This window comes from Pinus tabuliformis, chromosome J (assembly GCF_031772625.1).
Source record: "Pinus tabuliformis cultivar Carrire ecotype Pingquan chromosome J, CPIR1, whole genome shotgun sequence".
NCBI lineage: Eukaryota > Viridiplantae > Streptophyta > Pinopsida > Pinales > Pinaceae > Pinus > Pinus tabuliformis.
The window spans coordinates 93,726,722-93,743,185 of NC_142295.1; the positions used below are offsets into that span (position 1 = coordinate 93,726,722).

The following is a 16,464-nucleotide window of genomic DNA, read 5'->3' on the forward strand; positions in this document are numbered from 1 at the left end:
AGTCACTTTCTTGTTTTTGGAAGTGAAGCATGGGCCCATATTCTAGATGAGAAACATAAAGCTTTAGAACCTAACAGTGAAAAATGTATTTTTGTTGGATATTCTAAAGATGTCAAAGGATATAGACTTATTCCACTTAAGTCCAAAAATGTTATCATTAGAAGAGATGTAAAGTTTGCTGGAAATATATCGGCCTACGAGCCTAGTTCGGCAGTTGTGCCACCTCTCTCTATCCCTTCTACTTCTGAAAATATTTCTTCTTCATATGATGACAACGAGGATGACAATCTTCCCCCACCTTCTCAGGATCCTCCTCCTACTCTTCAACTTCAAAAATGGGTCTGTGCTACTCGGGATGCAGCAGGTGCTCTTGTCGGTGATCCTACAGATTAGCGACGTACACGTTCTCAGTTCGATAGAGCCTCTTCTTTATTGGTTCAAGCTTCAGCGAATTATGATCCTGACACCTTTGCAGAAGCTTCAAGCCATCCAAATTGGGATGCAGCTATGAATGAATAATATCGTTCATTATTGGCAAATGATACATGGGATCTTGTTCCTCTTCCAAAGGGATGAAAAGTTGTTAGATGAAAATGGGTTTACAGAACCAAGTATGGACCATATGGAAAAGTTGATAAACATAAAGCTCATCTTGTTTCTAAGGGTTTTTCACAAGTTGAATGCATTGACTATACTGAAACCTTCTCCCCTATTGCAAAAATGAACTCTATCCGCCTTGTTCTTTCCCTTGCTACCTCTTTCAAATGGGAAGTCCATCAGATGGATGTTAAATCTGTCTTCTTACATGGGGACTTGCATGAAGAAATCTATATTGAACAACCTACTGGCTTTATACAAACAGACTCTAGCCTTGTATGTTGGCTTAAGAAATCCCTTTATGGTCTCAAGCAAGCCCCTCGAGCTTGGTATGCCAAAATGGATAGCTTTCTTTTAGAAACTGACTTTTCTAGGTGTCGTTCTGACAATACTGTCTACACCAAGAAAGTGGGCAAGTCTCTTATCATTCTTCTTCTTTATGTTGATGATCTTATCCTTACTGGTAGTGATCCCAACCTTATAAACCATGTGAATTCCAGCCTTAAAAATAAGTTTGAAATGACAGACTTAGGACACTTGCATTATTTTCTTGGTCTTCAAGTCTTGCAATCCAAGGAAGGTATTTCCCTTTCCCAGTCCAAGTATGCATGTGATATTCTACGCCATTTTCACATGGAAGACTGTAAGACAGCCCCTTCTCCCTTTCAGTCTGGAGCCAAACTTTTAGTCACTTGTACTTCCCCTAAGTTGATGCTACCTTATACCGTCAACTTGTAGGAAAAAATTTGTATTTGACCCATACTCGTCCTGACCTTTCCTTTGTTGTTGGCCTTATTGCTCGGTTTATGCAAAACCCACATGAAAGTCATTGGAAAGCAGCTAAAAATAATACTTCGTTATGTTCGAGGTACAGTTCAGTTTGGGATTCATTATAGTGCCGAAGCATCTCCTCTATTGGTTGGTTTCACTAATTCTGATTGGGCTGGTGACCCTGATGATCGAAAGTCTACTGCAAGTTATGTGTTCCCTCTTGGTTCAGGACCTATTACATGGACTTGCAAGAAACAAAGTGCCATTTCTTCATCTTCAACAGAAGCAGAGTATCGTGGTGTTGTAGACGCCAATAAGGAAGCCCTGTGGCTTCGTCAGATCCTGTCAAAGTTTGGCTTTCAGTAGCAGCATCCGACTACACTTTGGTGTGATCATCAAAGTTCCATTCAAATTTGCAAAGATCCAGTCCAACATCAGTGCAGGAAACACATTGAACTGCACATGCACTTCATCAGAAAGCTAATTCATGACCATGTTCTTGAAGTGCAATATTGTTCAATAGATGATCAAGTTGCAAACATCTTTACAAAGGCTCTCACAGAGGCGAAGTTTACTAAACTTCGATTTATGGTTGGAGTTTAGGAAGTTGTCACTAAGGGGGGATAGGCTCTAATGCCTCCTTCCTTCTCCTATTGTGTCATATTTGTACATCCTTCAATCCTATCCCAAGTTGTTCTTAAGGGGGGATGTTAGGATATTCCGACACATAGGAAATAGTTAAGTATAACTTGGTCTAGTGTAGAGTTAGATAAAGTGTGTTTCTTTACTATGTACTTTTGTAACTTATAATCTGATGATCACAATATGTAGTGATCCGACGGTTCATTCTCTCCTCGGTATTACCGACACTTGATCCCTGGCTTAACACCCGATTAGTCCATGATCTCTGTTTAAAAAGCATGGAGGGTCATTTGTAGGGTAACCATTCATGAAAGAATCTTATGTAAATTTTCATTCTTTTATTAATAAATTGTCTGAAGTGGCCACGTTGGCTCAGGCCATGGATTGTTTCCCTCTTTGAGGGTTTTAACCATGTCAAGAATACTGGTGTATTGATCTGTGATTTGTTTGTGGGCAGTGTCCTTTGGTGTTCTGTCTGAGGAACTTACCCTATAAATTCCTACAAGAAGGTCTCCCTCTCTAGTGAAGAAGAAAGGAAAAGAAGACGAGGAAAAGGAGGATTGTTCCAAGGTTCTGTTCACACATGCAACAAGCAAACTTCACAGGTTTGATAGCAGTCAAGGGCAGTAGCATGAGAAGTATCACTTGAATGTACTTTAAGGTCTACAATGTATCTCAAAGGAAGCAAAGAAGGTCCTTCTTATAGCAAAGTAAAGGAGCCCTAATATTCTAGGGTTTCCTAACCTAGGAGACAAAGTGCTGGAAGGAAAAGTGCCGGAAGGTGTGCCGGAAGTGACAGTGAGAAAGAGAAAGGATTTGACTCATGATTGGAGGATATCTTAGTCAGGGGTCTAGGGTTTAGCAGTTGTTCAAATAAGAAGCTTCAATAAGAGAAATCTTACAAAGGGTTTCCCTCTCAAGAGTGGAGAGGGTTTGTCCCTGGCAGAGAGCCAAATTTTGTGTTCTTGTTATTTTGTTTTGATAGCAGTTTGATGAAGCACACACATATGCACTAATAATAAGAAGAAGAAGTATAAGCTAACTAAGAAAAAGTAAAAGGACTTCACAAATTGTTATCAAGTCTCAAAGAATCATCACAACACTACTTTGCCCTAGATTCTCTAACATGGTATCAGAGCGATAGGTGACACATCAAGGAAAGGGAAACTCAAGAACACTCAAGCATCTACAAAGTTGAAGCATCAAGCCTAGAAGTCTCAACCACTTCAAGGACAAGAAGGGTCTACAATCCATCATTCATCAAGGAGGGCTACAAAGCTAGAAGGAGAGCCTTATATAAAAGAAGAAGCAGATCTACATCAAGCTACAAGTCCTCAAGCACACCTCATCACCAAGTAAGTCCACTTGGAGAAGACAACTTGAAGGACATCAAGATCCAAGGAAGACAAGCCATCAAGCTTTCAAGGAGGAAGCAAATCCATCAAATCTCAAAATCTATCAAGTACATGTCCCCTTGTGAATATACATCAATGTCTTTTTGCAAGGAAAGCAATAAATTGGTAAGCACCAATAACTTTCTTGCATGGAAGAAGAGGATTGATCTACTTCTCAAGTAGAATGAGCTCCTAGAATATGTCAAGGGAAACTTCATTGTCCCTGCTAAGGAACAGAGTCAAGCCTTAGCCAAGTACAATAAGGATGAGACAAGAGGTCAAAGGATTTTGATAGAATCAACCAAGTACTCTCTCATTCCCTATGTCTCCAAGTTTGAGACATCAAAAGAAATTTATGATAAGCTAGAAGAGATATTCGCGGTATCCACCACCAGAGAAGAATTATCTCTAAGGAATGAATTATACAAGATGAAGATAACAAAGGAAGGAATAGCTCCCTACTTCATGAAAATCTCTGAGATGAGAGATCAACTTCAAGAGCTTGGGGAAGTCATGTCTAACAGAGAGATGACAATTTTTGTACTCAATGCTCTACCTGAGGAGTGGGGAAAATTCACATCAAGCATTTATGCCAAGAAGGAAGCGACCACTCTCAATGATATGTGGTCTCTATGCAAAATAGAGGAGACTAAAGGCGAAATAAGATGTGGGATCAAAGTAGAAAGCATTGATACCATGGCCAAAAAAAAGGGTAAATTTGGCAAGTTTGGTCTACGAAGAACAAACAACAAAGACATGTCCAAGATCCAATGTTTTTGATGCCAAGAATATCGCCACTACAAAAGGAATTGTCCCAAGCTTAAGAAGGACACCAACAACAAGAGGAAGAGAGAAGAAGCTCATATAACTCAAGAGGTGGAAGAAGAAGAAAAGAAGTAAAAGAAGGAAGATCCTCCAGATCTCTACTATGACTAGGTCAAACTTTTCCCTTCTGGACTTCTTTCAAAGTTTTGAGTAGAATAGGAGCATGTAGGGATAAATTAGATTGCATGGCTAGAATTACCCTCTAGAATCTAGCAGCATGATGTACATGGAGTTTTAGACACTCATGTAGATATAGCATTTATGAGAAGAAGAAAAATTCGTAAGTAGAAATATCTCCTAGAATATAGGAGCATGTGGAAGGAGCATACCTAGAATAGGACCTCATATATGATGGAAGAAAAATTGATCATGGCAAGAATCTTATAAGACCTAAATCATCAAAGGTAACATTTGCAAGGTGAGGATCTTTAAGATCCTATGATGGAATCTTCAAGAGAAGGTTTGTGAACCAAGGAAGATGTCTCATTGGGAATCCCACTCATGGGATTCAAGAAAAGGGATGATATGTAGGCAGGCTAAGATGAAGGAAGAAGGACTACACCAAAGAATGATCAAGGAGGATGAAGATGATGTATGTATGCACCAAAGTTTAATTCATGTCATCATTTGTATATTATTGAGTCACGGGTATAGTTCTATAACATGATCAAGCATGAAAGGATCTCTTTCACCAAGAAGATGCTCAAAGGTTTGTACCACGATGCAATGAAGGTCAGCAAAAGAACATGCTCACATAAGGAGCATAAGCTTGCTGACTAAGAAGCAAGAAGAAATGATGACAAGTCCAGAAAGCAAGGGATGAAGGAATGCTTCCACAAGAAGCATTAGGTGGTTGACCGATCTATCTAAGAAGAAGCAAATGAAGAAAGAGATCAAACATGTGAAGAACACCATGTTCACCACGAATCACTGTATGACAAAATGCCTTGAAAGATATTTCACGAAATAAGGCAGGATAACTCTGATGAAGGAAGAAAGGACCCTTGACACCTATGAAGGCCTCTGAGATCTAAAAGGTGCAGATAATTGATTCTACTCTACGAAGATGTCATGATGAAGAAGTCATCCAACAAAAGGAAAAACAATGTTGAAGCAATATCAAGATGAAGTCATGATGGGCTATCAAGTCAAAGCATATAACCTAGAAAGTATGATGGAGCATCCATGAGGAGAGCATTCTGAAGCATGGACAAGATCACATAAGAGTAGCCAAGATGACTAGAAGAACCTGATAGTCACTTTCCATGAAGCAATGACATGACTATCCAAGAAGGAAAGTGATGGATGGATGGTGCCCTACTGAGAATAAGTTCGATCGAAGACTTCATGACATCAAGAAAGGAAGGAGATGATGCAGCGGAAGGACCCACGAAGAAGAAGTTGTTGATGAAGGAAAGAGTCCCCAATTAAAAGGAAGCTCTGACAAGTCCCTGATCAAGAGGGAGTTTTGAATCACCCATGATTACAAAGGAGTGACTATTGTATTTTCCATGTCACTGGTCATGCAGGACTAACAGCCATAAGTCTAGATGAAGGCCATGAATGGAAATGTAGACACAAGATAAACACAACATTTTTGTCTTCACTTGGGAAGAAATAATGGGAGGATTAAGTAATCATCTGGCATCTGATACTCTTTGAGGATGTGTAGAGCATCCAAGACAAGAGTAGGCAAGAGCACTGATATTCTTTGAGGGATGGGAACCTAAGATAAGAACAGTCCTAGGAGGCCATACTCGAGAACCCCTGGGTGGGTATGTACCTTGAGAGACAATGATGGTGGTGTCTATAAATCATTGGTCTTGCCATCGTTGTGGCTCATGGTCTCGTAAAGAGATGGAGTTGTTAGTCAAGGCCTTGCACTATGACAATGTTGATGAATATGATGCTATAATAGATGGATTGCTAATCCGGTTTCTCTTATGTGAATTCTTCAAGTTTGAGAATTGCCAAACACCTTGTAATGTTGTATGAATACCTCCCTAGTTAAGAGGGAGTATTGGAGAAAATGTAACTAGGTTCGGTCTTCATAAATGTAATTTTGATATTTGTACTTATTCAAGAAAAGAGAAATTATTTTGTATTATTTGTCAATGAGTTTCTTGCTCATTGAAAATAGGTTAAGCACATTTTGAAGTGCTTCTAGAGAGTCAAAGTCAAAATGTAATTATGAAAAGACCCTTTGAGGGCATGTTACATCATGTAAGTCATCATACAAGGTCAAGGAAATAACTCCAAGCATGGTCAAATCCTCTCCTAGCACCAACGAAGTCTACAAGCAGCAAAAACGATGAATAAATGTGAAATATAATGCAACTGTCAAGTCGGCCTAATGGACAGTCATGTCGGCTTGAGAGAGGAGGGACAGACCTCTATTTATAGAGGTTGTCCACTCCTCATTTGGACACACTTACACTCTAAAATCCACATACAAGAGAAGGATAAAAGAGACGAAGACAAGAGGAAAATAAGTCTATTAGGGCAGCGAAGATAGGAGGAAGGACAGTGAAGGTACAGATCTGCTTTCTAGGGCATCAACAGCCACACGTGCGAAGAGATAAGTTATAGTTTGTGGCCAGAACAACAGTGAAGTGACAGAGGTATATATCTTATAGTTTGGGCTAGTAATTAGACCTAAAAAGGGCCTCATACTCCAGTGTTGAAGGCGCCCCTACAATCAAAGAAGAAAAGATTGTCTTTAGGGCATACACATAGTCACATGTGCAAAGGAGTAAGGGTTTCCTGCGGCTCCAACAGCAATAAGGTGCAAGTCCTTATATATCCCTGTTTTTGGGTGAAATCTAGTCCTAGAAGGTCTCTCTCTCCAGCGAATAAGAAAGGAAAAGAAGACGAGGAAAAGGAGGATTGTTCCAAGGTTCTGTTCACACGTGTAGCAAGCAAACTTCATAGGTTGACAGCAGTCAAGGGTAGCAGCATGAGAAGTCTCACTTGAATGTACTTTAAGGTCTACAAGGTATTTCAAAGGAAGCAAAGAAGGTCCTCCTTATAGCGAAGTAAAGGAGCCCTAATATTCTAGGGTTTCCTAACCTAGGAGACAAAGTGATGGAAGACAAAGTGTCGGAAGAAGTGTCAGAAGATGTGCCGGAAGTGACAATGAGAAAGAGGAATGATTTGACTCAGCTTGGAGGAGATCTTATTCAAGGGTCTAGCATTTGGCAATTGTTCAAATAGGAAGCTTCAATAAGAGAAATCTTACAAAGGGTTTCCCTCTCAAGAGTGGAGAGGGTTTGTCCTTGGTAGAGAGCCAAATTTTGTGTTCTTGTTAATTTGTTTTGGTAGCAGTTTGATGAAGCACACACATATGCACTAATAAGAAGAAGAAGTATAAGCTAATTAAGAAAAAGTAAAAAGACTTCACAAACTGTTATCAAGTCCTAGAGAATCATCACAACACTACTTTGCCCTAGATTCTCTAACAACTAACAAGTGTATCATCATACTTCAAAGATTATAATCACTACATCACTTTTTTATCATCAACCATCAAGTCAGGGCATCCAATTTTACCATATGTCATAATTACTAAGCTTATCAAAACTTAAACAAGTTCAACAAGAAGGTCTTGAATATCAAGATCATTGTTACACTTCTATTATCATGATTATCATGCTTATCACAACCATTAATAATAGTATCAAGCTACCATTAGCCAAAGACAATGTATCAAGTATGACAATATATCAAAAATCAATGTTTCTAAGTGGCTTTGCTATGACTTTAATAGAATGTAAGACACTTGTCCAATACTAAGTGAACCATCTCATCATAAGTACCATGAATCAAACTTACTTTCATATGCATGCATGAGACATTTGTGAAGGTGATATTCTCATCATACCTTAGGGCTTACCTTGCCATCTAATATTGAATTTGAAACAATACACCATACACACCTTGTCGTATCAAATACTTGTTCACTTTCTTATTCAACATTGGTAGTTGGAGCACTTTGTCAACACTTCATCAGGTGCCTCCTTTCCAGCACTAGCTCTTCACTTCCTGCACTAGGTCTCTTTTCCTACAATTTAGATGATCCTCAAGAAAGATCTACTTATCACATATCATTTGGAGGTTAGAAGTATTCACATACTCAAATATTCATGCAGGAAGTATAATCAATTATCAAATCAATAAATCTAAACAAAAGTAAAAACAAAGAAGTAACATAAATTGAAAAAGTACTTATCTTCAAGGAGAGGTGCTCAACTCCCTCTTGAACTAGCCTTCAAGAGTCATGATTGTCTATTATCCATGTAACAGTGTTTCTTTCAATATTTCCATTGATTTTATCAGCAACCAAGCCTAATTGAGGCTAGCCCATCTAGGATTATGCTTAAATCTGTCATAAGTTTTAGAACAACATCTCATTAATCATGCTAGAGTTTCTAGATTGCATATCTCAAACCTTTATCATAATCCAGGGTTTCTTCCAAGCTCTAACCTCATAATATCCATCAAACCCTAATAACCAAATTGTCTAGGGTTTCCTTCAAACCCTAGTATTCTTTTAGGTCTCCTCCATCTTCTCTTGCTTCCATCAAAAGTGTCTTCATAGGGGTGATTTTCAATTAGTTTTCTTCAACTCAACTCTAAAACCATGTTAAATTTTCTTAGGGCTATATAGTTCTTTGCTTTGATAATTGCATTTCCTCATTTACATTTTAAGTTCACCTCACATCATATCATTATTTAGATTTTCAACATATGCAACTATATAGAAAGAACAATATCATCATCAATGCAATGAAACACAAAGGAACAATAGAAGAAAATAATTCACACATAGAGACTATGGGGAAAACCCTTTCAAATTCTTCTTTTTACTAGATTGTCATTGAATGATTCAACAAAAGAGAGTACAATTATCTATATCTTCAACCATAATCCTATCCAACAAAATCAACTAAACAACATCATGAGATGAACCCAACAATGCCAATAATCAAGACCCTAATTTAGAGGCCTACGATCAATTGTCATTGTTTGCAATAAACTATCAAACTCTGTGGTCAACTGACAAAATTTGCGGTCAACTGTAAAAATTCAAACCCTAAGTCTCAACCGCATGCAGCGAGTGTTGTGCGTGCAACTGAAAACCTTCAACCACACACATAGGGTTGCGTGCCTACGGTTATAGCTGAAATCTGCCTGTGACAAGCCTGCAGTTGTGAACCAAAACCCTAGACACGTGTGAGCTTCAAACCCTATAATTTCGGACCTGTGCGAGCCAATCTCCGTGAATTGCCTTAGACCTGTGCAAGCCAAAACCAAAGAAGAGAGTAGAAAAATGCTTCGAAACATATCCAAATGAAGTTGAGGTCACTTGTATTTATAGATTTCCAAGAGTGTCCAATTTGCTTTAGCGCCGACCTAATCAAATGCGCACATGTGGGCTTTTCTTCAAAAATGCACTTTCCCTTGTCCAAATTGAACGCTTCACTAGTCAAAATTGGTCTTCTCAAAAAGAAGAATCTCGTCCCATGGTTGGAATTTGTCACTAGAGTTCCAAATTAACACCTACACACTTGAAGAATCGACCTCTCTAGATATTTTGGCCACCTCCACAATTCAATCCTCCTCTTCAACAATTTGGCCTCCTTATTTCCTTAGCGCGGCCTCCCTAAAATTTCATCGAAATTATTTGTTGCACTTCTCTTCAATCTAGTCAAACCTCTCACTCTAGAAAAACCACTTCCTCCACAAATGTGTTTCTTTACCTCTCCCTTGGGCTTATCTTAAAATTTCATTAAGCCAAAACCCCTAACACTAATCTCCTAAGCGATCAATTGCTAGGATTAAATCCTAAGCCTCACTTGAGATCAACAGTTGAGATTATATCTAAGTTACTTAAATAATTCTATTATCTATCCTTAGAACTTTGGCCTAATAGTCCATAATAATTAATTAGATTAATTATTGTACTTTTCCTAGATTAAGCTTAAGAAAGAAATCATAATATCACTTGCTCCACCAAGCAAGCACCTAAAGAAAATCAAATATCTTCTACGTGCTAAGACACCAAATTGATGTATGAGACCTTCCAAGGCCACAAAATCAACACTCCCTCCTAGTAAGGAAGGGATTCTCCACCACCCCTAACGTGTCTTTGTAAAACACAAATTTCACTTTCACTGGAGGCTCGGTGAGAATATTTGTTACTTGCTCCCCTATGGAAATGTACTACAATCATTACAACACCTCTTGAGATCTTGTCTCTGATGAAGTAGTATATGATCTCTATGTGCTTGGACCTATCACTAAATATTGGTTTCTTCGAGAGCTTGATGTAGCTTTGATTATCTTAGTGAATCACCATAAGCCCCATCTCAAGACCAAACAACCCCGAGAGCATCTTTTGAAGCCATGTGGCCTCACAACTTGCTAGACTCACTGCCATGTACTCAACCTCTATTGAGCTAAGTGCCACTAAGTGATACTTCCACCTATACCACGAGATCATAGTTGATCCCAAGTTGAAACAACAACTTGAAATAATCTTCTTGTCCACTACATTCCTTGCCTAGTCTGAATTTGGGCAGCCCTGCATCTCCATTCCACTAACTCTGACATACCTCAATCCATACTCCACTATACCATTAAGATACCTGAGCACATGCTTCGTTTCCACCTAATGAACCCTCTTCGACTCTGCCATGAACTGGTTGAGTGCATTCACACCAAAACAAATATCTAGCCTCATGTTGACTAGATACATCAAGGACCTGGTCAACTAGTTATACAATGTGGAATCCAACAACTCACCCTCAAAAGAACTTAGCTTCCTCAAGTTGGTGATCATAGGTGTAGACATCGATTTGCAATCTGCCATCGTGAATCTCCTCAAAATTACAAGTACATACTTGCCCTGCCCTAGGAAGATTTCTCATAGTTGTTTCCACACCTCTATTCCCAAAAAATAATGCATCAAACCAATGTCCTTCATCTCAAACTCCAAATCAAGGCCCTCCTTGCACATCCCAATGAGCCTCTATGATCCTATCAAGAAGAGAACATCAACATAGAAGACCAAGATGAGCATATCACCATTAAGTATATATTACAAGTTGGAATCCACCTCACTCTTGGTGAATAATAATCCAAATAGGTAACCATCAATCCGAGCAAACCATGCATAAGGTGCCTACTAAACTTTGTATAAGGCCTTCTTCAATATACATACATGAGACTCCCTTGCATGCACATCAAAGACTTGAGGTTGCTCAATATAAACCTCTTTATCAATCATCACATTAAGGAAGTTAGTCATCACATCCATCTGATATATCCTCCACTCCATCTTTGAAGTAATAGAAATGACTGTCATGTTAGATGCATATGTGGTCAAGAGCAAATCTTTCCTTGTAGTTTACTCTGGGAGAACCCTCTTGCCACGAACATTGTTTTATACTTCTTAATACTACCATCTAGTGCAGTTTGATCTTGAAGATCCATCTAGAAGTGACCACTAACTTCCCCTCAAGCCTCAATACTATCTCCCACATACCATTCCTCATGATGGAACTATACTCTTCCATCAGGGCATCCCTCCAAACTTGTTGGTTTCTTGCCTCCTCAAAGGTAGAAGGTTTAAACTCACTAATGCTACTCGTCAAAGCCATATAGCACGAAAATCTAGTTGGTGGTCTACTCTCCGTGAAAATGTTTCTAGGAGCCTCCACATGCTCTTCATCCTTTCTCAATGTCTGCTTGGCACATCTCGGCCTCCTCTTGATAGAGCTCGAAGGAACATCTCACCCCTTCTCCTAATTTGAAGGATGTGTCCTACTTGTTGGTGTCGCTAGTCCTTGCTCAACCTTCAAAACCTCTTGCTCTATATCTTCTACCACTACTAGATCTGTCTCATTTGACCTCTTAAAGGTCCTACCCTCCTCAAATATGACATCCCTCTAGCCACTATGGTCCTTTGTCTAGGAATGTAAACCCTGTAGGTCTTTGAAGTCTCACTTTATCCAACAAAAATGTCCCTCTGCAAAGTGCTTCAATTTAGTGCTTTTCTTTGAAGGAAAACTAGACTACCAAATATACGAAAGTGGCTCAACTTTGGTCTCTCTTGTAAAATCCTCCTCAGGAGTCATGTCCTCCACTGCCCTATGAGGACTCCTATTTTGCAAGTATACAACCGTATTACATGCCTTCACCCATAAGAACATAGGCAAATCATGATCATAGATCGTGGCCTTGGTCGTTGCAACTATATTCCTGTTCTTCCTCTTTGCCACTCTGTTTTGTTGTGGATTATAGAGTATTATTAGCTCTTTCTTGATTCATGCTTCCCTGGAGAAATCCTTAAACCCATTGGAGGTATACTCACCCTCATTATTTGATCTTAGTTCCTTGATCTTCTTCCCAGTCTAGTTCTCTACAAAAGCTTTGAACTCTTGAAATCAATTGTAAGACCTCATCCTTAGCCTTCAGGAAGTAAATCCAGGTCCTCCTAGAAAAGTCATTTATGAATGTCACAAAATCATTGCACCTCTATATAGACTCCACTAACATAGTGTGACATATGTTGGAATGCACCAAATCCAACACCCCCTTGAACCTGAATTCACTACTAGAAAATGTTGCCTTAAACCTACTTGCAAAGCACACATCCCTTGCACCATCATCCTCTGTAATGAACTTAACCAATCACTGTCCCTTGTAATAGTGGTAAAGCCTTATAGTGTAAATTTCTAATTCTCTAGTGTCAATTCTCACTCTAGATATCACTACAATGTACTAGGGTTTTCATTCTCTGCCCTCTTAATAGATACAAGTTAGTCTCCCTGCTGCCTCTAACTTGCCTCACGCTAAGATCAACGCCTTTCGGCCTGACATCCACCTCACCTCCCAAGCTTCACTTTGAGATCAATTGGAAAGATTATATCTAAGTCATTTAAATAATTTTATTATTTATCCTTGAAACTTTGGCCAAATAGTCACAATAATTATTTAGATTAATTATTGTACTTTTTCCCAAGGCTCACTTGAGATCAATTCAAGAGATTATATCTAAGTCATTTAAATAATTTTATTATTTATCCTTGAAACGTTGGTCTATTAGTCCACAATAATTAATTAGATTAATTATTGTACTTCTTAAGTTAGCTTTAGGAAAGAAATCATAATATCACTTACTCCACTAAACAAACACCTAGACGCAATCAAATATCTTCTGCATGCTAAAAAACAAAGCCAATGTAAAAGACCCGTTGAAGCTACAAAATCTACATTAACCACTACCTCAAGTTGTATTTAGCTATTTACAATTCGAGTTGTTGTTAGTGCGAATTTTTGGAAGCTTTTCTGGTCTTATTTCTCTAAAATCCGGTAGGAATTTATTGAAATCACGAGCTTGATGGGTAATCCCTGCACAATCAAAGTGCTTTACAAGCTTTTCAGGTTGTTGAATCCATATTTACAATCAAAAAACCAGTTTAAATAACACAAATCAAGATTTCACCTCAAATTTTTACGTCGGATTCTGGAATCAGAAAGTCCAAAAAGTCGCACTAAAGACAACTCCTTTACAATTTGGACACATATGCCATGAACCATCCCTTGCATAACCATTATCCCTGGTGAATTTTTTTTTTTTTTTACTTAAATTGTGTTTCTTGAATCATACAATTAATCTTACTCTTTTATGCATATAGATACACATCAGACCTAATCTTTTTTATGCATATAGATACACATCAAACCTAATGTTAAGTGGTGCACTTCCAAATTAAAAATGAATAATATGGTCATAATCTCATGTAAGTGGAAGACTCAAGTATTTCTCCAAATACCTTGAAATGTTTATTCAAAACTTGTTGTGACCTCATTACTCCCAATAAATAATATGGTCATGATCTGACGTACGTGTTAGACTCTCAAGTATTTCTCCAAATATCTTGGAATGATATTTGGAATGATTGTTTAAAACTTGTTGTAACCTCATGACTAAAATGTATTTTTCTTATGTGTATATTTATTTATTTATTTTTATTTTTATTTTTTAATTTACTGAAAGTTTCCACTCATTCCAAGGCCCACCGTTTTATCCCATGTTCCTTGTTTCACCATTTCTTTTAAAATTTACGAAGAGCTTCCAACTATTCCAAAATCCCAGTTTACCTATCCCTTGTTCGAGAATCTTCTGCTCAAACATATTTTATCCACATCACCTCTTTCAACAATTTCAATTGTAAAGAAGGAAACCGAGGCGCACGGAACAACTACTTCACACTATTTCTAAATATAGGCCTATAAGAAGATACTCCATGAGAAGGCTGACAAAATTCCATCACAGATCCAAAAAGGTTAGAAAGCCCCACTGACCTAATTTGGTCTTTTGTGGAACATTAGTATAATTTCATGTCAATTCAGCACTTACAATTAAGAAAAAATGAATCATCAATAAATAATATGTGCCCCATTCCCTTTTATATTGAACTAGTTTACATCCTATGGCACCATGGCTCGTCTAAAGCAATATCTTTTGGTTTTCAACTGCACCTTCTTGTAGGCCTTCCTTGGGGAAGTACTCAGAAAATGCACAACAATATCCTTGTGTACTTTTATCCACAAATGGAATTCATTTGGAAATTGCTAGCTGAGCCCTTCCTCTTATCACTGTCTATAAGCTGAATCAAATTCAATTGTTAAACACGAACTGCTTCTCTGCTGTAGTTTTAAAGTAAATCACCATCCGGTTCAATGCCAGATCGCAGCCCACTACGAGCCATCATTTGAGCATAAAACTCAGCATGTTCCTATAAAAGAAAAGGACAATAAAATAATGATCAGAAGACAAACAAATATGAAGTAAAAGACTATCCAAATCAAACTGTCAGCACCTTTACAGGTATTTCTCTACAAATTAGAGGCACAATAACATGATAATCACTGTTCAAATTTACAGCATTCCACTAAGAAAAAATATGCTTGAATGCCAAAAACTTCCATACAAATAACAGGAGAAACCATATCAACCCCACTATTATCTGCAACTTAGGGTGAGTAGTAGATGGTGAGCCTTAATCGTCTACTAAGAAAAATTTCGAAGCAGCAAAAAATAATCCCATAAACAGGTATGTTGTTTGTTTGTCTGCTTGTTAAGATCCTTTGGGAATTACATGGTCAAATAATCCCATAAACAGGTATGTTGTTTGTTTGTCTGCTTGTTAAGATCCTTTGGGAATTACATGGTCTATAGGACTTCTTATCCATAGATCAAATAAGGACCTCTTATCCATAGATCAAATAACAAGGTTGGGAATAATAAAATGGGGTCTTAATTAAAGAATTAATTATGTCGATAAGCATCTCTATTTCAGAATAGTTTTTCCAGAGTTTTAATTTAATTATCAATAATTATTAGGTGGATGATAGAGATTTAGAATATGTCAGAATATTCATAGTAAAATTCACAGATGAAGGGTTAAGATTTATCTCTAAGTTAGTAATGCTCTTTTAATCTCAAATTAGTTAATTAAGGAAAATGTCATATCAACACGTGTCACACTGGGTATGTGGTATTGATAAAGTGGGTTGAATCTCTATGGTTAAGAATACTGTTTAACTCATATATTAATTATTTTCATAATTAATAATACTAATAATTTAAAATAAAGTTATAATTTCGTTAATTTTAATGTTTTTTTTTTGGACAATGTAAGATGTATTGTGGGGTAAGTATTTTGATGCTTTAACATGGATTTTGATGACTATCAGCATTTATCAGACATTTATATGGCTGCACTAGTTAACAATTAGAAATGCCATTTTTTTCGAGTTTAGTAGAGCCTAACATATTTAACAGCTAAGGCTTTTAACACTCACAATAAAGTGTGGATGTAAGTGAGCAACAATTATAACGAATGACAACTATAAATAGTTACTGAACTTAAATTTTTACTTATGTTACTTTAATGTACCATGCAACTTGTTACCCCTTTGTCAATGGGGATACATAGATTTTTTTAGTGCAACATTCACTACCATTGCAAGTCCAAGGTAACAAGTTAAAGCCATTCAAGGCCTTGTAAGGTCACAAGTTAAAGCCATGCAAGGCCCTATATTGGGTATTCTAGAACACTGTCTTGCCTATTTGAGTCTATATCCATTTTTTTTTGGTTGGACCACGTGCTATCACTTGAAAGCTTCACCTAGGCTATCTCATCCCTAATCAGATTGGAGAACC

The 16,464-nt window shown here is 37.7% G+C and overlaps 1 protein-coding gene across 1 annotated transcript in view; it reads right to left on the reverse strand.

Moving 5' to 3' along the window:
- Positions 1–14,536: 14,536 nt before the first annotated feature.
- The window catches only part of LOC149225676 (ATP-dependent Clp protease adapter protein CLPS2, chloroplastic-like), a 133,692-nt gene continuing 131,764 nt past the window's right edge, over positions 14,537–16,464 (reverse strand). The window contains exon 4 of the mRNA XM_089377261.1: positions 14,537–15,034. Coding sequence (XP_089233387.1) covers positions 14,954–15,034 — 81 coding nt within the window. The 3' untranslated portion in view covers positions 14,537–14,953. The remainder of the gene's footprint in view (positions 15,035–16,464) is intronic.